The sequence below is a fragment of the Macrotis lagotis genome, chromosome 1 (assembly GCF_037893015.1).
Source record: "Macrotis lagotis isolate mMagLag1 chromosome 1, bilby.v1.9.chrom.fasta, whole genome shotgun sequence".
Classification (NCBI taxonomy): Eukaryota; Metazoa; Chordata; class Mammalia; order Peramelemorphia; family Peramelidae; genus Macrotis; species Macrotis lagotis.
The window spans coordinates 914,809,136-914,835,947 of record NC_133658.1 but is presented as its reverse complement, the minus strand read 5'-3'; the positions used below and the strand labels follow the sequence as shown (position 1 = coordinate 914,835,947).

Sequence of the window (26,812 nt, the reverse complement as noted above, 5' to 3'; positions counted from 1 at the left end):
TCATGCCCCTGGAAGAGCCTCTGGGGCAAATTTCCTGCCTCTAGAATTTGATTTATTCGTTAGCCTTTCTGGTATGTTCCTCTCTGGTCTTAGCAGGATCACATAGCACTTGGGGAAAAAGATGCAGCCCAGTAACCCAGCACCAGAGGCCAAGATGGCAAACACCTCCATGGCCACCATGACCTTCCCCTTGGAACTCTGGTAAGCAGGGAGGAAAGAGATCCACACACTGCAGAAGACTAGCATACTAAAGGTGATGAACTTGGCTTCATTGAAGGTGTCAGGAAGGTTCCTTACCAGGAAAGCCACCATGAAGCTGCCCAAGGCCAGGATGCCCAGGTAGCCCAGGACACAGTAGAAGGCAGTTACAGAGCCCTCCTTACACTCAATGATGATGAGGTGAGGTTCAGAGTGAGTGTCTATACCTAAGAAGGGAGGTGAGGTCCCCAGCCAGATCCCACAGAGAATCACTTGGATCCCAGAGCAGAGGGCAACAAGAGAATAGGACACCTTAGGCTGCATCCACATCCTTATCCTACTACCTGGTCTTGTGGCCTTGAAGGCCAGAACCACCATGATGGTTTTGGCCAAAATAGAAGAAACTGCCACTGTGAACACAACGCCAAATGTTGTTTGTTGAAGAAGACAGGTTGCTGTGGTTGGATGGCCAATGAAAAGCAAAGAACACAGGAAGCAAAAGATGAGAGAGATGAGAAGCATGTAGCTGAGAACCCGGTTGTTGGCCTTGACGATGGGAGTGTCTTGATGCTTCACAAAGATGATGAGGATGAGAATTGTGAGGAGAGAGAAGGAAAAAGCCATGCAGGTCAGAATCCATCCCAAAGGTTCTTCAATTTTGAGGAAAGTCACTTCCTTTGGGAGGCATTGGTCTTTCTCTCTGTTTGGATATTGATCCTCCGGGCACTTCATACAATTGTCCATATCTATAATTTAGTAATCAATTAAGCAATTATTAAGAATCCACTCTGTTCAAGGCCCTCTACTAGGCAGGGGGTAAATAAAAAAAACAGTCCCCACCTTCAAAGATCTTGTGCTCTTTTATTGATGAGATGTGACACATAAACAAAAGAGAAAACACAAGGTGATTAGATGAGAGGATCCACTGGGGGGAGTTTAAAAAAAAAAGAAGATTATATGAACCTTGAAGGAAGATACAAATTCCAGAACACATAAATGGGAGACATTGTATTCCAGGGATGAGGCTCAATCTGTGCAGAGACACAGAGGCAAAGGATAGAAGATGAAATCTGAAGAATTTGCCAATAGTCAAGTTTAGATGGAAAAAAGATCTTATACATGGGACTAATGTAGCACAAGGAGCAGGTTGATCTGAGTTTTAAGAAAATTTTTAACTATAAACTATCCTAAACATAATACACCATATATTTATCAGCAAAGAAATGACATGCTCAAAAATGTGACTTAGGAAGATTATTCTAGCATCTCTGGGGAGGTTGAACTTGAAAGGGAGATCAAAAAGACCAGTAAGGATAGATTACCAAGACAGGGTAAACGGTAAGAAAAACCTGAATCAGAATCATGGTCATTTCCATGGGGAGAAGGGATTGGGTAAGAGAAGAACAATACAGAGGTCATTAAGAAATTTCTTTCTAAAAATATGTAAGGAGGAAAGGGTAAATAACCTCATCAAATTATTTTGGTTTGCTATTTTTGTATATGCCTCTCAGGGTAGAATGAATGCTAGATCTTCATCTATGCTAAAAAAAAACTCACAAAGTATAGGCAGAAATAAATCTTTTATTGATGACAGAAAATGTGTATCTAAAATTCCCAAATAAGTATCATATGCAATAGGGGATATGCTAGAACTTTTTCAGAAAATTTGGGATGAAAGCAAGTATGCCCTCTCCCTACTATCGTTTAATATAGTTCTAACATACTAGGAATAACAATATGTGAGAAAGAAAGGAATGGTATATGGGGCAGCTAGGTGGTGCAATGGATAGAGCACCGGTCCTGGAGTCAGGAGTACCTGAGTTCAAATCCAGCCTCAGACACTTAATAATTACCTAGTTGTGTGACCTTAGACAAGTCACTTAACCCCATTTGCCTTGCAAAAAAAAACTAAAAAAAACTGGTATAGCATAAAGAGAAAATAAAGTATTACTTATTTGCTAATGACATGATAATTTACATAGAAAATCCTAGGGAATTATCAGTACACAACACCAAATGTTGTTTGTTGAAGAAGATAGGTTGCTGTGGTTGGACAGCCAATGAAAAGCAAAGAACACGGGAAGCAAAAGATGAGAGAGATGAGAAGCATGTAGCTGAGAACCCAGTTGTTGACTTTGATGATGGGAGTGTCTTGATCTAGTATCAGGCATACTAGAAATAAATGAAGAATAACTTAAATACATAAAGAAACTTTACAAGTATTGCATATTACACAGATTTTCAGACTTTTTTTAGATATAGTGATCAACTATTTTGATTATTTCCTCTTTATTCTTTTTCTTTTTTATCTTAAAATTACTATTAAATAGAATGGCTCTCTTATAGAGGGAAATAGAGGGATATTGGGATAAACTATGGTGCTTAAAAAAGACATCACTAAATCTAATTTTGAAAAAAGGAATAGCAAAGGTTATGAATACAGAGAAGTATGGAAAGATCTACATGAACTACTATAAATAAAATAATATATACAATACTTACACTAAGGTAAATGGAAAAAAAACCAAAAAAATCAAAAATAAATGTTGCAAGACTACAGAGAAAACACGTCATGAAAAAAAAGACAGTACAAAATGCCACCACTCTGCTCTCTTACAGCAGTGAGAAATCCACAAGTGGTGTTCACTGCACATATTTACAGACTGTTTTTAATGTATTGATCAGTTATGCTGATTCTTTTCATTTCTTTTTTTTTTAATCTTTCAAAATACTATTTGTTACATGGAATAATTCTTTGGGAGGGGTATTCTAGGAGGCAGGAATTCCCAGAAACTCGTTCCCCCCAAAACTCCAAAAGCCATCAAATTATGCCTCTAACTAAAATTTAGAGGGGCAGAACCCACAGAAAGACTGAGTGATACAGTTTCCCAGTCCAAGACAACTTAGAAGTTCCGCAGGAAAGGTCTGTTGCAATAGGACCTGGGGTTGGAAAAAAGCTGTAGCACAGCACAGCCAGGCCAGGTGCCTGGATCTGTGACAGAGGGGATGGTTTGCAGACCTCTTAGCCCAGGGATCATCGGGAACAGCCAGAAGGGGTGGTGAGAGAACTCAGGCACAGCAGAGTAAGTGCAGAGCGGAGCTTTGGCCTCAGAGTTACTCTGCAGTGAGAACCTGCAGTGGGAGTCAGCAGAGCCACCCAGCATGTCCAGAGCCCATAGATGATAAAGGGGTCAGGGGAGACTGCAGAGGTCTCTCTGCTCTCCCTGGGGCAGGATTCAACTGTTGGCCCACACTCAGATCCAGTTTGCAGCCTGGGCCCCCACAACACCATCATAGCAGAGCAGGGACCATACTCACAACTCCAGAGCGGGGGGTGGGGGGTGACCTGTGGTCATTCACATCCCAGAGCACAGGCAAGAGAACAGTCAGAGCCTCTCATAAGACTTTGGAGGAATTAAGGTCCCTGTGGGTTGTCTCAAAAAAAAAACCCAAAGCCTTGGAAGTGCGGTAAATCAGGCTGAGAAAATGAGCAAAACACAAGAAAAAGAAGAATCTAACCATACTTTGGTCCCATGGAAGATTCAGAAGATGACAAAATCAAAGTTTCTGTATCTAAAACCTCCAAGAAAAATAGAAAACGGACTTAGGTTATAGATGAGTTCAAAAAAGACTTTGAAAAGCAATGAGAGGTAGAGGAAAAATTAGGAGGAGAAATGAGAGCGATGCAGATAAATCATGAAAACCAAGCCAGCAATTTGGTGAAAGAAATACAAAATACAAAAAATACTGAAGAAAATAACATATCAAAAACCATTTTAGGCCAAATGGAAAAAGCAACACAAAAGGCAAAGGAGGAGAAGAATGCCTTAAAAAGCAGAATTGACCAGCTGGAAGAAGAGATAAAAAAACCTCCCTGAAGAAAATAACTTCTTCAAATTCAGAATGGAACTAAAGGAAGCTGATGACTTTGTGAGAACTCAGGAAGAAATAAAACTATACCAAGAAAAAAAAAACAGAAGAAAATGTGAAATATCTCATTGGAAAAATAACTGGCCTTGAAAACAGATCCAGGAGAGAATTTAAAAATTATTGGGCTACCTGAAAGTCCCAACCAGTAAAAGAGCCTAGATTTCATTTTTAAGAAATAAGACAGCAAAATTTCCCTGAGATCCTAGAAGCAGAGGGTAAAATAGAAATTGAAATAATTCACTGATCACCTCCTGAAAGAGATCCCCAAAGAAAAACTTCCAGGAATATTATAGCCAAACTCCATAACTCCCAAGTCAAAGAGAAAATACTAAAAGCTGTCAGAAGCAAGGAATTCAACTACCGTGGCTCAAGTCAGGATTACACAGGATCTGGCAGCATCTACATTAAAGGTTCATAGGGCTTGGAATATGATATTCCAAAAGGCAAAAGATCTTGGTTTACAACTGAGAATCAACTACCCAGCAAAACTGAACATCATCTTTCAGGAGAAAAGATGGACTTTCAGTGAAACAGGGGACTTTCAGACTTTCCTATTGAAACAACCAGAGCTGAATAGAAAGTTTGATCTCCAAGTACAGGACTCAGGGAAACTATAGAGAGGGTGGACAAGAAGGACTAACTATAAGGAACGTAATGATGTTGAACTGTTTGTATTCCTGCATGGGAAGAAGATACTGATAACTCATATGAACTGTCTCATTCATAAGAGCAATTAGAAGGAGCATATATAGACAGGACATAGGAAGGAACTGAATATAATGGTATAATATAGTAAAAAGGTAGAGTCAATGGGTGATAAAGGAAAATATTGGGAGGAAGAGAAAGGAGAGAAAGAAGGGACTAAGATATTTCACATAGGAGTCAAGAGGAAGCTTTTTCAATGGAGTGGAATGGGGGGAAGGCAAGGGGGTGATGAGTGAGCCTACATTCTCACCAGAAATGGCTCAGAGAGAAAATAACATACACACTTAATAGGGTACAGAAATCTATCCTATCCTAGAGAAACATGAGAGGAAAGGGATGAAATAAGGGGGAACAGGGGGAGGGAAGGGAGGAGTAGGTGATACAAGAGAGGGAAGATTGTGGGAGAGGTACTCAGATACAACACATTTCTTAACAGGGACAGGATGAAAGGAAAGAGAATGGAATAGAAGAAAGTGGGGGGGATAGAGTGGAGGAAAATACAGCTAATGAGTGACTGTGGGAAAAATATTGAAAACTTCTCTGGTGGCTATGATGGGGAAGGCAACTCATCCCAGAGACAGAGCCAGTGGAATCTAAAAGTCTGAAGTACATTTTTTTTCTCTCTCACTATTCTTCTCATCTTTTTGGGGGGGGGGGGAAGAGGGCTTTATGATTACTGTCACAACAAGATTATTGTAATAATATAAAAAAGTTGTTTTTTTAAGAGGATGAAGAAAAATTTAAAAATGCTTCAGGGCCTCCTATTTTAAAAATGCTAATAAAAACTTATTTTTTTAAAAAATATGGTAGTTAGATAAAAGGTAACCATGAGATTATGGATTTAAGTGGCTAAAAGAATGGTGGTCCCCTTGACAGGAAAAAGTTACTTTATTAGACAAGTGGCAGATTAGGGGAAAGATAATAAGATCCATTATGAACTTGTTGACTTTGAGATATTGAAGGGTCATTCTGGAAGAGATGTCCTGAAAAGCAGGACTATAGTTCAGAGGAATAATCAGGGTTGAATAGAAAGATATAGAAATCATCTGAATAGAGATTATTTTTAATCTTATGGAGCTGATGAGAGCCCTAAGGGAGAGCATATGGAGAGGAGATGGGCCCAAAGAAAACCTTTAAGGACTCCTAGACTGATGGGATTGGAGATTTAGTGTAAACCACTTATCACTTGAGACCAGTGCTTTTTTTCCCCTAGCATATCCTAGGTACTTTATAAATACTGGATTAAATTGATTTTAACTCAGCAAAAGAATTTGAAAGGGGATCCCTTTCCATAAGAGAGAGGTGGTCCTTCTTTGCAAAGATGTATTAATAAAAGATATTTTTTTTAAAAAATTGAAAAGAAGTAGCTACCTAGAACAGAGGTGAACTAGGAGAAAATAGCGTCACAGCAGATGAAAAAAGGTGATCCTTTCCTAGCAGAATTGGGGCAGGAGGGGGCTGATTGTCCCAAAATGCAGAAAATTAGGGATTCGGATTAAGAAAAAGCCATTGAAATTAGTAGGTGGGGCCATTGCTGATCTTTGAGAAATTAATTTCAATAGTATAGTGGGATTAGAAATACAGTGGTAATAAGAGAAATTAGAGGCAACAGCCTGTCAAGGAAATGGAAGAGAGTTATAGAATGATAACTTGAGGGAATGGCAGTGACGTTATGTCTTTAAAGATGGATTAGACTGGGACAGGTCTGTTAGTAATAGGGGAGGAGCTAGTAACAGGGAGACCTTTCCCCATCAGATTGATAAGTGGTTAAAGAATGTGAGCAAACCAGTTCACAGAGGAAGAAATTAAACTATTGACAGATGACAGAAAAAGGTCCAGACTATTAATAATATAAAAAGTATAAAATCAGAGTGACTTTGAAGTTCTATTTCACTCCAAAGTCCAGTACTCTCATGACCTTCCCCATTACTAATGAGGAAATCACCATCCTTCCAGTCTCCTAGGTTTGAACTCAGCATCATACTGAAACACTCACCTGTCTGTTTGGAAATCTCTCCCTCTGGACATTGAATGCAGTCAAAGCAGCAGATAGGTTCTCCCTCTTGGACAATTTTCCTGAATCCAGATCCACAATGCTTAGTGCATACAGCCTGGAGAGTCTAGGGCAACAAATGAAGAGAAGGCATTAGAACTTCACTATTCTACAGAATGGAAGTTTTGTTGCTGTATGAGAATTAATATTGGTCTAGAATGGGAAAAGACGTTTATGATACAATTCTTACAGAAAGTTGCTTTAGATTTTTATTCATCTTTTGATTACCTATCTTCGATGATGCTTTTTTTTAAAAAAAATTAATAGTAACTCACACAGAAATACTCACATATCCTCAATCAACATTTATTGAGGAACTAAGATAGTGGAGTAGAGGTAGCAACTCAGCTGAACTCTCCCAACATTCTCCTCCAAACAACTTAAAATAATGTCTCAGATTGAATTCTGAATGGCAGAGCCAACAAAAGATTGGGTGAGATATTTTTCCAGGTGAAGACAATTAAGAAGGTCAACAGGAAAAGTCTGTCACACTGGGGTAGTGGTCACCCCAGAGTACAATGTTTGCTATGGCAACAGCAGCATTGGGTCTTGCTTTGAAAAAGATTACAGGGAATCTTTTGCTGCTTCTGAGTGTAGGACCCTGTTCCATTAACAAAATGCAGTCCTGTGCCATAGTTCCAGGACAAACAGAAGCACTTGTAGCTGCAGGGTCACAGTTTCAGGGTGGATAGTAGTGCTTGAGGTCTCTCACAATGGAGCAGGAGTCCTAGTTTCAGGTTTGAGATAGAAAGCACTAGAGTTTGCAGCTACAGGAAAGCAGAAAACCTAGTAATAATTCTAGGACCAAGGGAAGCACTAGAAGGTGCTTTCCCTGAGTAAAGTTCAGAGCACAGGTGAAAAAAGCAAGAGATCCAACTCTCCTTGGATCATACCATCTGGAAACCACTGAAAACCTACCAGTCCCCAGAACCAGCTCTGAAAAGAACAGCATGAAAAACTGCAACTTGGAATAATGCCCCTCCACCCCAGGGAGTAAATCCAACTTCACCATTAACTTAAAAGTTAAGAAATCGACTGAAACAATGAGCAAATAACAAGGCAATTTAACATGACCATAAGAATCTACTTTGGTGATAAATCAAAACACAAACTCAGAAGAAGAAAACAATGTCGAAACAGCTACAACCAAAACCTCAAAGAAAAACATGTGAATTGGACACAGGCTCAACAAGAATTCCTGCAAGAACTCAAAAGGACTTTAAAAATCTGTAAGGTAAGGGGTGGCTAGGTGGCACAATGGATAGAGCACCGGCCCTGGATTGAGGAGTACCTGAGTTCAAATCCGACCTCAGACACTTAATAATTACCTAGCTGTGTGGCCTTGTTCAAACCATTTAACCGTATTTGCCTTGCAAAAAAAAACTAAAAAAAAATCAGTAAAGGAGGCAGAGAGGGGAAAAAAGCTTACCCCCTGAAAATTCTCTTAAAGCAGTCATCCTTTTTACAGTAAAAACTCATTGTCCCTCTCCTCTAGCATTCCAAATCTCTCTTTCTGGCCCTTTGACTCTTTTCCTCTATTTCCTGACATTGCCTCCTTTACAGTGATACTGACTTTATGCTTCCTTGTTCTCACTTTCCTCCATCTCTGATTATTCCCTACAAAATAGTTCTTAAATGTGCCATGGCCTTTGGTTATGAGAAATCCAGATTATATGGACATGATAAGGGGTCATCTTAGCTTGAAAGTTCTTTTCAACAACCTCCAAAATCCATTTTGCTTAGGGCCTACATCTTTAATTTTGGCTTTTAGCATGCATGACTGACAATGGTAAAAGGTCCTATATTTCTCTGGCCAATTTTGTTTCCCACAACTGTCTATAAGCCCAGTCCCTGCTGAGCTTTACTGCTTGAATTTTGGACATTCCCAATTGAACTGGCAATTTCCCCTTAACAATTGCCTATACAGGAATTGGCAAGAAGGTTACTCTATCCTGATCCTATGTTGATAGTGGTATCCCTTGACTGTTCTGACCCTTGGCAACCTAGCGTTGGGCAAGAAAAGCTACTTACCACTGTCTTTTTCTTCATGCACAAACAAGAGTAAATCAGAACCTATTTCTCTTTATGCTTCTTACGTCTGGAGGAGATTAATTCTCCTACCACTCCAAATCTAGAGAAGACAAAAGTCTGCTGAGGACTAATACATACATACATACATACACGTATATACATATATATATATATATATATATAGCATTCTTAATATAACAGAAAAAAAATGCTTATTTTGAGGTATACCCTAGTTGGAAAGAAGGTTATTTTAAAAGGTTCAGAGAAAGAGTAAGTTACATCTCATACCTAAACTCTCCAGGGAAAAATTGTCTTAAGACAGAGAGTTCCCTAAAGCCAGGAAGAAGCAATATTAATGAGAAGTAATGTAGGATGTATTCAAAAAACAGGGGGCTGTGTAGGGAAGCCTTTGCCAAACTTGGGCCCTTTTGCTTTGTTTTGTTTTGGTTTTGTTCTTGTTGTTCTAAGATTCAAGGGATAAGTAAAGGAAGATGACTATTAAAGAGCATACCTGTCCTGTAAGTAGAGTCAAGAGTGATAAATTTCAGAATGATTTGAACATTGAATACTAAGGAAAATCTTGTGTTCTTTTTAATCACTGGAAACGAGAAATATTGGAAAAAGAATGAAATAGATGTGCTTGAGGTATCAATCATCGACCTTTTTTTTTTTGGCAAGGCAATGGGGTTAAGTGACTTGCCCAAGATCACACAGCTAAGTAATTATTAAGTGTCTGAGGCTGTATTAGAACTCAAGTCCTCCTGACTCTAAGGTCGGAGTTCTATCCACTGTGCCACCTAGCTGCTCCCTTTTGACCTTCCTTTTAGTGAAAAAGCACTAATTCTTCTATATCTGGTTTAGGATCTTAGACCTTGTACAACATAAATAGCACTAGTAATGACCATTATTACCATCACTATTATTTTAATTTGTTCATTTGTCTTCCCAGCATTGCTGTGAAAGCAAAGAGAAACAGCTGAAGTGGGGTAGAGAAGGGTAGGGTAAATGAATAATGATGACTTAAATGAGGTTTAAAGTGGTTGGAAACATAAAGTGACCTTTAGTTTCTTACTGACCTTTATCTCAATCCAGTTGTTATATATCTCCTTCTCACAAATGGTGAACTTTTGACCAAATGGAGCCTGGGGGATAAACTCTCCCACTTTCACTAGCACTTCATCATAATTAGACAGCATCCCAAAGTTCATGATATCATATTTGGCTATAGTTTCCTCATCCAAAACCACATGGTCCCCAGCAGGGTTGTTAAAGTTGATGTTCCTCAGAGACGAGTGAAGCTATATGGGAAGAGAATTTAGTCACACCCCAGTTGTGGGCCAAGGCCCAGGCAGGAAACCTGCTCCTCCATTCACTCCTTCATTCATTGATTCACGCAACAAATACTTTAAAGCACGTCATTGAGACAATGAAGCATTGTAGATGTGGAAGTCTCAAGGCCTCAGGACTATGTTATTGTTAAAGAGTTATTTTTTTAAAAGTCCCGGCTTTCTGCAAGGATTCACATAAGAAAGAAACTCAAAGACTGATGGGATGGACTTGCTACAATCTCCCTCATCCTAAACTAAAAGAGAGTTCTCTGACATAACCTAAGTAATGTACTTTGCAAACCTTAGAGGGGTATAGGAATGTTAGTGACAATGGCTATCATTATTATTTTAAACTTTTAATTTAATTAAATTAAATCCCATCCCAGAAGAATCATTCAATCATTCTCCCATTTGGCAATATCAATGGGGTCTGGCGAATGGGCAAAGGTGAGCCTAGTTGAGCCATTGTTATTCTAAGCCCCTGCTCATTCCTATTCTCCTATGTTCACTTCTACATTAATTAGTTTTAAGCAGTCCTGGCTCTCGCTCCTGTGAGTGCTGTATACTTCTGAACTCATTAGACTGATGATGTGGAGGGGACATGGAGAACCAACAGTGATGTCTAGAAATGCTTGTTCAGGGGTTGGCATACATGAAGAAGGTATGTCCAGTGGGATAAGGAGTCTTCCTCCCCTCCCCAGAATAGGGATCTGGAATTTCTTAAACTGACAGAGATGCTGACCACCACATGGTCACTCAATCACAACAGAAGATGCTGTGACCTGTAACAGAATCATATGCATGTGTGCCTCCTGCAAATGAATATCTAACTAGTTAGACTGGATGGCAGATACAGAGTTGGTCAGTGCTCCTACCTGTCAAGATTTTCGGACTTGGTATAACTGGCTAGAGTTCATTTAACACCAGGACAGCCTTTGAGGTCAAGATCAAGAATAGGAAGAAAGGGGATAATATGTGGCACAATGGATAGCACACTGGCCCTGGAGCCAGAAGGACCTGAGTTTAAATCTGGCCCCAGACACTTAATACTTACTTAACTGTGTGACCTTGGACAAGTCATTTAACCCCATTACCTAGTCAAAAGAAGAAGAAGGAGAAGAAGGAAGGAGGAGAAGAAGAAAAAGAAGAAAAGAAAGGTTAGGAGAAAACCATATTTTAAAGGAAAATAATATGAACTGATGTCAGAATTGATCAATGCAATGATGAATCTTGATTTCAGAGAATTCATGGTGAAAACTAGCACATTCCTCTTGTTAGAGTGGTGGTAGACTAAAGGCAAGACATGAGGCCTACATTACAGATGTGGCCGACATGTCAACTTGTTTTGATCACATATATATGTATATACACACACATATGTTTGGTTATTGCAAGGCTAGGGTTAAGTGACTTGCCCAAGGTCACACAGCTAAGTAATTATTGTCTTAGGTCAGATTTAAACTCAGGTCCTCCTGACTCCAGGGCCAGTGCTCTATCCACTGCAAACCATATTTCTTTGCTTTTAATTCAGAATGGAAAGAAATTGTGTTATTAAAAATAAAGTTGATTTTTTTTGTTCAAACTCACAGATGCTATGAAATCTGCCCTTGGGGGCATGTTGATCAGCTGATCCCAAATCAACAACCTAAGCTCTAATTCTCCATATGATTGACATTAAGACTATATCACTTAAGATAAGTGATTTATGGGGAGCCAGCATTTCATTTCAATCATTGGTTGACACTGAGGATTTCTGTATAAGGCTCCCTCATACAGGGCATAGAATGAGAAAAAGTAAGAATTAACCTGAAAGAATGGAAAGAGTATTTTATAAGGAGAACAGCTGAGTTTTCTTGATATTCCTCCATATAATAATCCTGGTCACTGTTTTTTTTTTGTTTTGTTTTGCTTTTAGATTTTTGCAAGGCAAATGGGGTTAAGTGGCTTACCCAAGGCCACACAGCTAGGTAATTATGAAGTGTCTGAGGTCAAATTAGAACTCAGGTCCTCCTGACTCCAGGGCCAATGCTCTATCCACTGCACCACCTAGCCGCCCCCACTGTTTTTTTAACAAGCAATTTGATATGCATTCTAATTTGGATTTAGAGCATCCTCCTAGGCACCAGGGTTCAGAAAATCTTTTCTTCAGCCCTTTAGAAAGAAAAGGTCCAAGAGAATACTCTGAACTTAGGGGTGTTTTCAGAATGGTAGAGTATCTATAATGCCACTGGTAAACAAACTCTTAAGTCTTCCAAAGAAAGATAAACTAAGGAAATCAAGTTAAAACAAGTAATGCCTATCTATGAGCATGGGGGATGTCAAGGAAAGGCAAGGGAAATGCCAATGTCAAAAAAGTAGAAAACCAAGGAATGCTTGGTTGGAGATGCCAATGGACATCACCTCAGGAGGTGGGGACATTACCTGCCAGGACTGAGGCATCAGGCTTCCTTCATCTATCACAGATCCCTTTTCTAATCTGGCATGGAGCATTTCATGAAGAGCCCAGGCCATTGCATATACAGCATTATAGACAAAGTAACTGAGACTAGACATGGTCATGTCAAAATAGTGCAAAGGCAGCATCTCCAAGGAAGCATTCAGTGGACAGTCTTCTTGCTCCAGTTTTGCTGGCTCATCTGGACACTCAAATGCTGAGACCCAGAAACTCTTAAGGAAAATGTCTCCTGGGTACTTGGTTGGGGTGACCATCCTGAGGAAGGCTTTAAAACCAGGGATCTCGCTTGTCTGATGGGAAAAGATGAGAGCTCCATGAAAAGCAACACCATCATGATTGTAGGGTCTCATAGTGACATCCCAGTGTGATGTGATAATCCAGACCTTCCAAATTGCAAATATTGGTGGCTGAGAATATCTCAGGATCATCAGTGAGTCAGTATCACCATGGATGATGATCACCTTGGCTGATGATGCCATAATTCTGGGCATGAAAGCCACCTGGGATTCAGCATGGCATCTCTCACTGACAGGGATCTTCTCTGTGAAAGCCACACAAGCATTGTTCCATCTCATTTCTTCTCCCATGTCCCAGAGGAATTTGTCACCTCTCATGTCATCTGGGACAACCAGCCCCACCCAAGTCCAGTTAAAATATAATAGCAGCTGGACAATGCCCAGATGCAGGGAGGAGTCCTGAGGAGCCATCTGGTAGAGGGAAGGAAACCGGACCTTGTCAGTCAGGGCAAGATCAAATGGGCCATAGCTTATCTGGATGGGAAAGAAAAATAGATCCCACTGGACTATATGAAAATGATACAGAACTTAGCAACAAATTTCACTATATTACTCAATCTACCCAGCTTCATTTCAGAAAAAAAAAATTCCGTGGTTCTGCTCAAGGTGAAGATAGTAGATACAATTCTGATCCTCTCCAGATTAGCTCACTTGAATGACAAACAATGGCTAGATGGCAGAATACGCTGATTCTACTGGTTTTAAATCTTTCACTTCCCTGTACCCTCCATTATCTTGCCCAAAATAGGAAAGAATTTGTCCTTTCTCACTGTTCTTATTTGTGACACCAAAGAAATTTCCTGGGTAAAATGAACATGTTATTATAGTGTACTGAAGATGGTGATGATTAAGAGGAGCCAATTTCCTCAAGTATAATGGTATGTACTTCAAGAATGGTGTTGACAAATCCTAAATACCTGATGGATAGCTGTGTGCTTACAAATATGAGGCAGCACGGATAGAACACTACACCTGGAGTCATGAAGATCTCAATTCAAATCCAATGTCAGAACTTTTTTAGCTATGTGTCCCTGGGTCAATCAATTTACCACTGTCCACCTCAATTGAAAAATGATCAGAATAAGGGCACCCAATTCCCAAGGTTATTATACAGATCAAAGAAGAAAATGTTTCTCAATTGCTTTTTAAAACATAATGCATTCTATAACTTCTAGTTATTATTTTAATAATAATTGAAATAATTATTTCCTTTCCATTTGTGACATTGGTAACTCATTTTGAATTAATACAATTTATAGGGATAAGGATCAAATCTATTTAATCATTAGGCTAAAGAAACTTTGCCAATTTAGGTTAGTATGTTTTCTGGAAAACCCAGATTAAGAATTATCTAGAGCACTGAGAGTTTAAATAATTTATCCAAAATCATGAAGCCAGCCCATTGCCTATGACCAGGGCTCACTCTAGCATCCCCATTAATCCTGGCAGGCCATATGCTCAGAGGACAACTGGATCCTTCTCACCACAGGCTTCTAGGGGTGACCCTCAGAGGTTAGATTTACCTTTCTAAATCCTTTGCTCTTTGGTCCCTTCCATGAGTCTCCTTCATGTGGATAATCAATTGATATTAATTAGCAAGCTTGAATTAATTAGCTTTTAGAAATAGTTACTTAGTAAGGTCATATAACAAGAATAGTTGGTGCAAAGATTCCTCCCAAGAATTAGTAAAGAGCAATGAATAACCAGAGCTCTAACAATAAAAGAGCTCATAGAAGTTGTTTGAATTCTCTGAGGTTTGCATTTCATTCTGGCTGCCTTGTCTCAGGTTGCTGGATTTGGAGTGACAAAGTCTTCCATTCCAATCCTGCCTGAAACTCCTGCACCTACCCTTTGACCTAGTCTATATTCCAGGAGAGTTGAAAACCTATATGTATAAGAATATTTATAGCTGCTCTGTTCTTGTGACAAGAAACTGAAAACCCATCAGTTGAGAAATGCCTAAACAAATTGTATTATGTTATTAAGATAAACACTATTCTATTATTACAAATGATGAACCATATGCTTACAGTAAAAAATTACACAATGCATTAGAAAATGTGCTATATACAATTAACAGAAATGTTACAGGATGATCAGCTATGAATGACTTAGCTTTGCTCAGCAATGCTGTGACCCACAACTGAAGGACTTATGATAAAAAAAAAATATCATCCATCACAAAGACAGAGCTGATGATGTCTGAATACAGATTGAAGCAAATATTTTTTAATTAATTTTTTAAGGTTTCTTTTATTTTGGGGGACAGTTATGTTTACTTTATAACTTGATTATTTTGGTAATGTTTTTCATGACTACACATTTTTAGCCTATATCAAATAATTTGCTTTCTCAATGAGAGGAATTGGGGTGGGAGAGAGTGAAATTCAAGGTTTTGGAAGTGAATGTTGAAACTTGATTTTTGCATGTAATTGGGGAAAATAAAATAAAATACCAAAAAAAATAGCATTTATCTCCTTGTATTGTTGCAAGGGTCAAATTATGTATTTGTAAAGTACTTAGTACACCGAGTATCACATAGTAGACACTTAATACATTACTAGTATCTGTTAAGTTATTTCACCTCCAAGAGAGGAGCAAGAGATGGCAGGTCTAGGGCTGCCTACCTGTGGGAATCTGTAGAGCTCCAGCAGAGTCCCCATCTGCACAGAAAGAGCAGAGGTGGCTCCTCCAATGACAGCGATGGACTTGTCCTGCCCCTCACAGCTGTAATTCGGGATGGTCTGGCCCAGTCCTGAGAGCCACCTCACAGAGCTCTCCAAGGTCCTGGCATCACTGTGGTAGGTATTGTAGATGTGAAAACCTAGGGTCATATTAGGGAGCAGCTGGGGGTTTCTGTTGATCTCCTCCACAGCAAACATCAAGGCCAGAACCTGCTGGTAATTTTTGTGTAACCACCTGCAAGGAGTGAATGGGGAGAAGAGCAGAAGCTAGTCACAAACCCCAGAGAGTTTCTAGGCTTCAAGAAGAGTCACCAAGGTCAGATCACAGGGCCCAGGGTTGAGATCGTTTGTCTATGAATTTCAAGACCTCTATCATATGACCCGCACCCCCCCACTATTGACATACATGAAATTTGGAGTATGAATGATGGAGGAGAAAATTCATCAGAATTCTTAGCCACAAAATTGCTCACCTCTCCCCTGTGGCTTCTCTGCCCTCCTTAATGACTCAGTTCAAATTCCTCCTTCAGTCCTCCCATGGCTAGTTCTTTCCCTCTCATTTGATCTAGACTGTCCATATCCTGTGTTTATGGAGCTGTTTGAATGTTGTCTCTCCTATTAGAATGTCAGCTTCTTAAGAACATGGACCATATTTTTGCCTTTCTCAACATAGTGATGGACAGTAAATGCTTAATAAATGCTTTTAAATTGATCTCCTGACTTGGAGCTGGGTCATTTTCTTCAACATGTATATACTGACCAGTAACCATATGTAATAAAACTATACAAGTCCGGGTGACTCCCTGGCCCTAGTCTCACAATCTCATCTAGGAGATATATACTTTTCAATAACCCCATTCTTGGGCAGTCTATGATAAAAGCCACATTCATTTAACTACACATACTAGCAGTTCTGAGAAGGGAGATGTATCTCTGGTTCAGCGTCTTCTGTCAAGAGGGAAATTGTTTTACCCCTTGAGGAAAATTCTCACAGGGAGAAGCTGAGCCAGTGACAGTGTGTCTCCAGGTCATGGTAACCTGGTTCCTTCTGCTTAGTATGTCTCGAAGTATTATCCCTTGAGGGAAATTCTAGAACAGACTGAGTCTAGAAGGAGGCAAGGATCTAACTCAACAAAGCATGCTCAATGTGTCCTCCAAGGCTAGGACCTCTTGTTATGCTCTTCGGTCTATATGAAGACTCAGGAACTTAGGTTCCTGTCTAATAAAGAATTATCTTTGGGGCAGCTAGGTGGTGCAGTGTGTAGAGCACTGGCCATGGAGTCATTAGTACCTGAGTTCAAATCTGGCCTCAGACACTTAAGAATCACCTAGCTGTGTGACCTTGGGCAAGCCATTTAACCCCATTGCCTTGCAAAAAAAAACAAAAAGAATTATCTTTTCCTACATTGCTCTCTTTGGGCCCCTTCCAGGTTTAATATCTATTTTTTTTTCTGAATACTAGTCATAGATTCTGCCTCTGGTTATTGCTTGCTCTGCACTTGTGCTGCATGTTATGTGAGTGGGCCTCTAGTTTGAACAGAGCACTCCTTCTGATTCTTCATAACCAACACACTGACCCACCCAGACTAGGACAGACTTTATTAGTTGTTGCCCTTTTATTCTCAAAGAGGACCCAAATGACATCTCCATTTGGGAGTCAAGGATTAGAGTTTACAACTTTGGCTGATCAGACCAATAAGTGTTTGGAAAAATCACCACAGATAGGGCAAAAATAATCCATGTGAACTTCTGGTGTGAGATGTCTCTAAATTTGCACATCTCATATTTCTTTTGAGCTCCTGGAATTCTGCTCCATTCGTAGAGTGCGGCATCTTCTTTGATAAGGGCACACCATCCTGAGCGATCCCTTTTGCAGTATCTTTCCTGTCTTGCAATAGATTATAAAGCTCTTCAGAGAGACATTGAGAGTGTCCTTCTGACCTCTCTATAAACCCTTGCCTTGTGTTAGTTGTTTTCTGTAAACTAGTCGTTTAGCAAACATATTTTTGGCCTTTGGACATGGTTATCAACCTATCAAAGCTGTACTCTCTTTAGTGGAGTTGGAATGCTTGTCAGTTTAGCTCCAGACAGGACCTCAGGGTCGGCATCTTATCTTGCCAGTGATCTTCAGAATCTTCCTAGGACCATCCACATGAAGCAGTGGTGCTTTCCTGCAAGTAGCCATTGCATTGTCATGAGCCTCTCATACACTCCTTTTGGTAGGTTTACAAGCTCGGTAACCAGATGAATTTAGATGCAACCCCTCCGCAAGTTTCATGGTGCTTCCATTCCCCATGGTCACTCAAAAAAACCATGCATCTAATTCCTTCTCGGTAAATTAGCTTTTCTTCGCCAATCTTGTTTCATTCAAGGCAGCTATTTGGATGTGCTACTTGCTGAGTTCTCACAACAAGAACACACATTCCCTGTACTGATAATGGATGGAAACTTTTTTTCCATTTTTAATTAAAGATTTTATAATGAGTTTTACAATTTTCCCCCCCAATCTTACTTCCTTCCCCCCACAGAAAGCAATTTGCCAGTCTTTGCATTGTTTCCATGTTGTACATTGATCCAAATTGAGTGTGATGAGAGAGAAATCATAGATGGAATCATTTTTGCACATGTTTTTGTCCTTTTTTTATTCAAACATAGGGTAGGATCCCTGCCTACTATGGTAAGCAGGTCAGAGTTGAAGGAAGCAGCAGACATTTTAGGGTCTTTTCTAGATCATGCCTCATATCAAAAGCTGAACAGTGCAGTCATCCAAAAGGGCTGCTTAGACACTCAAGGAGAAGCTGAATTTCACTACTACTTCAGTCCAGTGAGAAGGTCACCTGTGTTCAGGATTATGACTACAATGTCCAATGTATCCTCACCTACTGTATCTTCACTTACAAGTCATCATAGGATGTCCAGGAAGTAAAAATGGTATAGAGGATGTCTTTTCACTTATACATAAATTGGGATTAAATGAGGCAGAGTTCTGCAAAGTTGTTGGTTTCACTCTCTATTCCCAAGTCATTGAAGACCAATGGCAAGACATAGACAAGATGCAGTGGATGACCTTGGCATCTTTGATGTCTGAGCAAGCTGTGAGTACTCCACAGCACCTATTTTAGCTGCCTTCACAACCTTGGGAACAAATGGTTTTCATCCACCCATTCTATTGGGAGAAGTCTTCCCATGCTTGGGGTAGACAACCACCTAACTCACCAAAGTGAGATCTCTTGGTTACCCTAAATCTGGTTTAACCCATCTGTCAAAAGGTTTATCAGGGTGTGACTGCCGTGCATGCTACAGCTTTTTGGAACCACAGTTGAGTGGTGGATGAAATCAAGTGGACACCAATATTAGCCCTTTTCAGAGCTCAGCTGTCCTCACACCAGAGGTACTAGTCTTACCTGAATATACCCTACACTTAAGTCCATTTTACTTTTTCTTTCCCTCACACACTCTTATTGCCTTTTCTGACTCTGACAAGAACCAGAGAAACACCCGATGTATTGCTAACTGAGCCTAGAAAAAAGAGGAATTCAGTCAGGGTACTTTTATACTCCAGAGTTTCTGTGAGCCACTAAGGGAAGAGAAGATGGCCATATTCAAGACATTAATGCCGACTGCATTAATATAGAAGCCACTAAGCTTATCTCTTACCTCTAGTTTTCAAGTGGCATTAGATAATAAGGCTTTTTGAATAAGATACCCTATTAGTCTATGAACCAGATACTTGTCAGACTTTATCAAGAAAACCAGTGGGAGACAATTGCTTCTGCCTTACCTATCCTATCCATTGTCTTTTCAATATAGACAGTCTTCAGTCACCACCACTCATTCTGGTTCATAATTGATGCCCCAGGGATTTCCTGGGCTTTCACATCAGCTCCACAGCCAGTGCCTCAATTACCTCTGGAAGTACCAAAACTGTCCAGCTTGTATCACACACAATCCTAATAACCTCATTCTAATCTAATATCAAGCTGTACCTCCCAGAACTCAAATCCTGGGAGGTTTTTTTTTTATTGTTTGGGGGTTTTTTTTTTAGGTTTTTGCAAGGCAAATGGGGTTAAGTGGCTTGCCCAAGGCCACACAGCTGGGTAATTATGAAGTGTCTGAGCCCGTATTTGAACTCAGGTACTCCTGACTCCAGGGCCGGTGCTCTATCCACTGTGCCACCTAGCCGCCCCAAGGTTTTCTTTTCAAGAGATTCCAGAAGCCTAGGACTTCTCTGTACCCCAAACACAAATATTTGCAGAAATCAATGGAGCCCCACCTCCATGATCCACCTGAGAGGAGCATTTTTGCAGAACTGACCATGAATCTTGATCCCTTCAAAGGAGTAGCCTCTTGCTAACAAGGACTTCCCTTGGTCCCTACATACACCCATATGGGGAACTGGGGAATGCAATTAAAGAGAAACCCGACCTCTGATCTAGGAAGAGCAGGTCACTTGGTAGCCTCCATAAGTAATGATTTTACCCTGCCATTCTTTTTATCTTCTCTTATATCAAAATACAAGTACCTTACAGACATCTAGCAAGATGCAGAGGAAAGAAACTGGTAAAGAGAAGGAGATTTCTGGGTTAAGGGCTTTGTGATTTCATCATTGTGAGAGCCTCCTCCACTAATACAGCTCCAAATTCCCTTGAACTTTTAGTCTTAAAGAATTCCCTGGGGCGGCTAGCTGGCACAGTGGATAGAGCACCGGCCCTGGAGTCAGGAGTACCTGGGTTCAAATCCGGTCTCAGACACTTAATAATTACCTAGCTGTGTGGCCTTGGGCAAGCCACTTAACCCCATTTGCCTTGCAAAAACCTAAAAAAAAAAACCTGGGGGAAGCTAACAAGCACAAAGACAACACTTCTCTAGCTATAAATTTAAAAAGTGTTAAATTTTAGAGTTGTAAGAATTAAAACTTTTTACAGGAAATATATTTTTTCCATTGACCAACTTTAATAGCTTAAATATGAATTATTAAGAAAGATTTATCTTTGGTAGACCACACAAGAAGAACAACAAAATGTAAAATGTCAGAAGAAACATGAATACTATTATTTATAATAATAAATGTAAATGGTTAATATTCTCTCACTAAAAAAAAATACAGAATGGATTATGAAAGAGCACAGATCAACACAGTGCTAGCCAGTAACATTTAATTTTTAAAAGAGACTAAAGTTCAGAAGTTTGTCTAAAATACATTATAGAAGTCCAAGGGTTTTTTAAATATAAATGTAATATTCAGAATTTGGGGACTGAAAGGTACTTCAAAGGACATTTGGCTGTACTCATAAACAAAAAAAATATCTTTTCCAACATACATAAATTTTTAATCTAGAATTTGACTAAAAGTCGCCAATTTATAGTCACTTCATCTTCTGAATTCCCCTTCCTTATTAGGGTTATCCTCCTCTGGAAACTCTCCAGCTAGTGAATGCCTTTTTAAAATTGTAGCATCAAGATCTGAACATATTTCAAATTCAGTATAACTATGTCACAACACATCCAGACCATCACTTTTCTAGGATTGGACACTAACTCTCTTAATTTGGCCTAAAATTGTACTACCTTCTTTGACTGCCATATCCCATTCTGATATATCACCTTATTCCAAACAAATTGAGGAAATAAACAAAAAAAAAAGCATGAAGATCAATGCTGGTAAAGTTGTACAGTAATTATATCTGCACATTGTGGAGGAATTTCAAACTTGTGCATCATTTTTTGAAAAGTAATGTTATTATAAAGCAGATTAACAAAAATGGCTATACTTTTTGACCAAAAATTCTATTGTTTGAAAAATAATCAAAGACTGTCCTAAAAAAAAGAAAAAAAAAGATTGATAGGTTTAGAGAGGTTCATAGCAATATTACTTATCCTTAAAAATAATAAAAACCATAGGAGCAATCAGATTGTCCAGTAGTGAGGCATGGGTATATAATTATTTTAATGGCATGGGGTAGCATGTTGTTGTGATTTGGTATCAAACTCCAATAGAAATGGAAGCCACTAAACCATATATAAGAAAAGATAGGCAGTATGTTGACTTAGAAATTCATGTATTATTTTTAATTATTTTATTTATCTTGTTAAAAAATTTTCCCAATTTTCCACAATTTTTATCTGGTTTGTGGAGCAATCAGAAATTTGGCCCTTATGTAGCCTTTCAGACACAAATTTGACTTTTTTTAGTAGAGTGGATAGAAAGCTTACTTCCAAATTAAGATAATCTGGGCTCAATCCTGACTGATACATATTATCTATGTGACTTGGGTGGCGCAATGGTCTTGGAGTCAAGAGGACAGGAGTTTGAATCTGGCCTCAGATACTTAGTGACTCACTAGATGTGTGACCCTGGAGAAGTCACTTCACCCTGATTGCCTTGCACCCAGGGCCATCTCTTGTCATCCTGATCTATATCTGGCCACTGGTCCCAGATGGCTCTGGAGGAGAAAGTGAGGCTGGTGCCTTACACAGCTCCACTCACTCAAATTCAATTCATATGCTTGTTACGGCATCACCTCTCTGATGTTGTATTCATCAAAAGTGAAGGAGAAATATATTTATTATTATCATTATTATTATTGTTATTATTCAGGCAATTCTCCAAAAGTGGAAAGAGCAGAACAGTTGTTGATCTACACTGGGAGAAGGCATATTCCCACTGGAAGATCCATTTACTAATAAATTTATCTTTGTAAATATATATATGCACCTATATATACATATGTATACATTTATACACATATTCATATATATTTGTATAATTTCATGTGAGAATGCATGTGAACATTTTAAGAATATAAATATGAAATAGGCATCAAATAGAAAATATGAAAATATGAAATAGGCAAATATGAAAAGACATCAAAATAGCTTTATAAAATATTATAAAACAAAAAACAATGACAGCATTAAAATATGTAGTCATAAAGTGGTAAAAATGAATGCACAAATAAGAAATGAATCTTTTTTCAGAAGGTGTTGCAAGGCAGTGGGGTTAAATGACTTGACCAAGGTCATACAACTAGGTAATTGTTAAAGTGTGGGAATCCGGATTTAAACTCAGTTCCTCCTGACTCTAGGGCCCATGCCCTATCCACTGTGCCACCTAAACTTCTTTTGATGTTTTAGGAAGTACTGAAATTTAGTTATTTGATGATAAGCAGTTATAAGAACTTTTAATTGTACTTCTATTTCATATTAACTAAATTCAGGGATGTCACACAGTTAAGTGTCTGAGGCTGGGTTTGAACTCCCATCCTCCTGATTCCAAGGTCAGTGCGCTATTCTCTACATCACCAAACTGCCCTTCTTCATTCTAGTTCATCCATTAAATGAGATGTCAAATGGATTCCACTACCACACTCCTAAAATCCATCCCCTTCGGACCATTCACATCACAACCTCTCTAGGACAAGATTTTATAACCTCTTGCCTAGATTTCTACACTATCTCCCAATTGATCTCCTTGCACCTAGTCCTTCCTGTCCTTGAACTATCATTCAAGAAGAGAGGTATCTCCATGTCCCTTCCCTGTTCAAAACAATTCAATTTTCTTATTGCCTCTAAAATCAAAGACGCAGCCCTCCATTTAGCATTGGAAACTCCTTGAAATCTGGGTCCAGTCTATCTCTCTAGGCTGATGATGTATTAGCCCTTTCACACACTCTTCATAGCGACCTAACATGCCTCCTGGAGGTTTCCCTCACATGCCGTTTGGTTCCTTTGTCCCTCAAGGCTGGGAATTTCTCCCTCCTCAACACTACTTCATCTCTCACGATCTCAACTTCTATGCCCCTCCAACAAGAGTCTTTGACTGATAGTTCCTGTTGTCAGACAGCCCCCCCCCCAGTTTTGTTTTGTTGTTACCATATATCTTGCACTTAGCTTATCTTCTGATTTTTGATTTGAACCCCCAGGTCCTTAGGTGAAGGGACCCACTTTTTTTCCCTATATACTATGAGTGCCTGTCAGAGTGTCTGTTATAGAGTGTCTGTTATATAGTCTATTTTAAAATAGCCAACATTGGCAGAGCAGTTCCTCTGTATCAGTCACTGTGCTAAACACTTCTTACAATTATTGTCTCATTTTATCCTCAACAACCCTAAAAGATAACGCAATGATCCCCTTTGTTTTTACAGATGAGGAAACTGAGGCAAGTAGAAGTTGAATGACTTGCCCAGGGTCACCAGCTCGAAGTATATGACTGAGGCCAGATTTGAACTATGGTTTTCCTGACTTAGGGCCAGTGTTCTGTCTGTAGGAACACCTAGGAGCCTGTAACACACACTTTGTGGACTTTTTGTTGACAAGAACATAACTTTGCAGAGCTCTGGGCAGCTCACTAAATATAGAGAATTGCTTCTTGTCTTCAGTGAAGAATTCTTCTACCATGAGCTCCTTAGCTCCTTAATTCATTGAAATCACAAGACAGACCAATGATTCATCACTTCCTACTGAAGACTGACTTCTCTCTCTCTCTCTCTCTCTCTCTCTCTCTCTCTCTCTCTCCACACACACACACACACAGACATTAGTTTTCAGTGATCTCACAGTGAGATTGGCATGGGCAAGATTACCCTGGGGAAGGATTCAAGCCGTTCTTACCTCTGATTCCTCTTTCTGAGAATGCAGAGTGATAGATCACTTATATGTGTCTTTTTTAATTGAGGGGGTGGGATTTTTTTTTGCAAGGCAGTGGGGTTAAGTAATTTATTTGCCCAAGGTCACACAGCTGCTAAGTATCAAGTGTCTGAGTCCGTATTTGAACTCAGGACCCCCTGACTCCAGAGCCGGTGTTCTGTCCCCCACACCTTAAATGTGTCTTCCTAGAACTTTGGTGCCTGCTGTTTCCTCCTGCCTTTTCCCATCAGCGACAGAGCAGGCAAACACCGCTCTCCTCCATCACAAAGCTTCAAGTCTGTGCTCAGACCTTCTGCACAGAGTAGGCCAAAAATCATAGGAAAAACTCAAGTCATCTGACAACCAGCCCAGCTGAAGGCAGAGAAGATGACTCTGGCCCAAACTGCAAGTTCATCCAAGGAGAAAGCACAAAGCTCATGATGCCTCTGAAAAATTCAGCTATAGATTTCAGAAACAAGATCATGAAGTGAAAACTAGAAAGGCTGATCATCTAATCCTAAGAGCCAGAAGGTTGTGGTACATATCTTCAGCGTGTGGCACATAATTGCTCATTACATCTTCACAACATCCCTAGATGGCATTTTATGACATTATTATTCTCCTAATTTTACAGATGAGGAAATTGAAACAGACACAGTGACATGTCTAGGATAACACAAGTCCTAAGTATTTGAAGCAGGATTTGAACCCAGGGCCTCCTGACTCCAAGTCCATTATTCTGTCCAGCCACTATACCTCTTCCTCTCTGATGAGGAAGCAAAGGCTCATCAAGGTAAGATGGTTGTTCAAAATCCCCCAAGTAGAGAATATCAGAGGCAGATTTCAAATCCAAGTTCTTTGAGTTTTGAACCAATGTGTTTCCCCTCAGAATAGACTTTGTCCATCCATCCCTGATTCTTGGTTGTGATTCTGGGAGGATCTTAGGTAGAAAACCATTTGGGGAGCTCCTTGAGGGAGTGTGAATAACAGACCAGTGGCAGGTGCCCAGTTCCCTTGGTTGTGTCTCCTCAGGACACATGGACCTAGGTCATCTTATAGGTGCTAACACAAGATCACACTCACCTTATTCACAGCCTGCATTATTCAGTATTTGTTAAGCAGCATGGTATCCTGGAAAGGGCCCTGCTTTCAGTAACAGGTCTCTCAGGTCAGGCTGTCTTGGAGCCTCAGTTTCCTCATCTGTAAAATGTGTTTAATAATAAGCAGGCTAGGAGCAGCTGGGTGGTGCAGTGGATAGAGCACTGGTCCTGAGTCAGGAGAACTTGAGTTAAAATCTGACCTCAGATACCACACTTACTTGGCTGTGTGACCTTGGGCAAGTCACTTCACCCCATTGCCTAGCAAAAACCAAAAAAATTACTAATAATAAGCAGGCTACCTGTCCCAGAAGCAATGCTTAGCGTGTACACATGCACACACACACACACACACACACACACACAAATGGGAACAATCTGAGTCGTCCATTTTTCTGAACAGTTGCATTGTAGGAAAATAGATTCTAACAGGAAAATAAAGGCTTCTGTTACTTCATTGCATCCAGTGATGTGGTTCAATTACTCATTCCTGAGGTGGATTCCCACACCAAACATCCCTTCTCACAGAATGACAAACAATATTATTTTTAGGTAGACATTTACACGTCACCTTATGTTTACCAAAAAAGCATCATAAACATTGGTGGTCACATAAACATTGGTGACCTCCATTGGTGGTCACAATCCCTTAGGAGATAGCTACTATTATTATTATTATTATTATTATTCACATTTCACAAAGGGAAACTGAGGTTCTGCAAGGTTAAAAGATAGTTCAAACCTCAGAGTGCTGTATATTAGTGTCACTATGAATCCCACATCCCAATTGACTGAGACTGGATTTGAACCTGGATCATCCTTTCCTCTAAGAGCAGCACTGAGGAAAGTGATGCTGCTGCTTCTAGAACTAGCTCACTGCCTTCCCAGTGTGTCAGGACCCTCCTCCAATCTCTTCTGCACCAACAGGAAGGCCATCAAAGCAAGGAAGACAGACAGTGGGGTAAAGGATGGGGTCTTCCTGCATCTTGGATCTGAGTGGCCACAGGGAAGATTCAAATGCGATAATGTGATCTCTCCTAGGTCCTGAGTGGCTGAAGACTTTTAAGGAAAGGATCCACAGATGAGAGAGTTACAAGAAGGGTCACAGACAGGAGAATGGGGAAAAGTGGTTGGCAGCTGGGGTTGGATGCCCAGCCTTGCTCATCCCTTTCTTCCCATGAAACCCCGGCAGCACCTCACTTACTGGTGTGGCTCACAGGTCTTGTGTGGATGCTCAGCTCCTGAGAAACTCTTCACTGTCATTAAGTACAAGGGGAAAAACCCACCAATGAGCAGGTCCCCATCCCTGTGGACCCGGGGGTGGATTTGCTCAAAACAGGGGAAATTTTCTTTCCTGACTAAAGAGGAAGGGATGTGGAGGAGCAGGAAGAGAATCATCAGAAGGAACAT

General features: G+C 39.9%; 1 protein-coding gene across 1 annotated transcript; it reads right to left on the bottom strand.

The window, feature by feature from the left end:
- On the bottom strand, window positions 1-26,812 carry LOC141509043 (vomeronasal type-2 receptor 26-like). Its single transcript, XM_074218244.1, has 6 exons — window positions 26,607-26,812; window positions 15,624-15,915; window positions 12,667-13,470; window positions 9,994-10,215; window positions 6,830-6,953; window positions 1-944 (listed from the first exon to the last, which is right to left on the bottom strand). Exons 1-6 carry the CDS (start codon window positions 26,810-26,812, stop codon window positions 1-3), a joined length of 2,592 nt encoding a protein of 863 aa, XP_074074345.1.

Coding starts and splice junctions, on each gene's coding strand:
- LOC141509043 (XM_074218244.1), bottom strand. CDS start 26,812: ATGTTCCTTCTGATGATTCTCTTCCTGCTCCTCCACATCCCTTCCTCT. Junction 15,916..26,606: donor AAGACCTGTGAGCCACACCA/GTAAGTGAGGTG, acceptor CACTCCTTGCAG/GTGGTTACACAAAAATTACC. Junction 945..6,829: donor AGAGATTTCCAAACAGACAG/GTGAGTGTTTCA, acceptor ACTAAATTATAG/ATATGGACAATTGTATGAAG.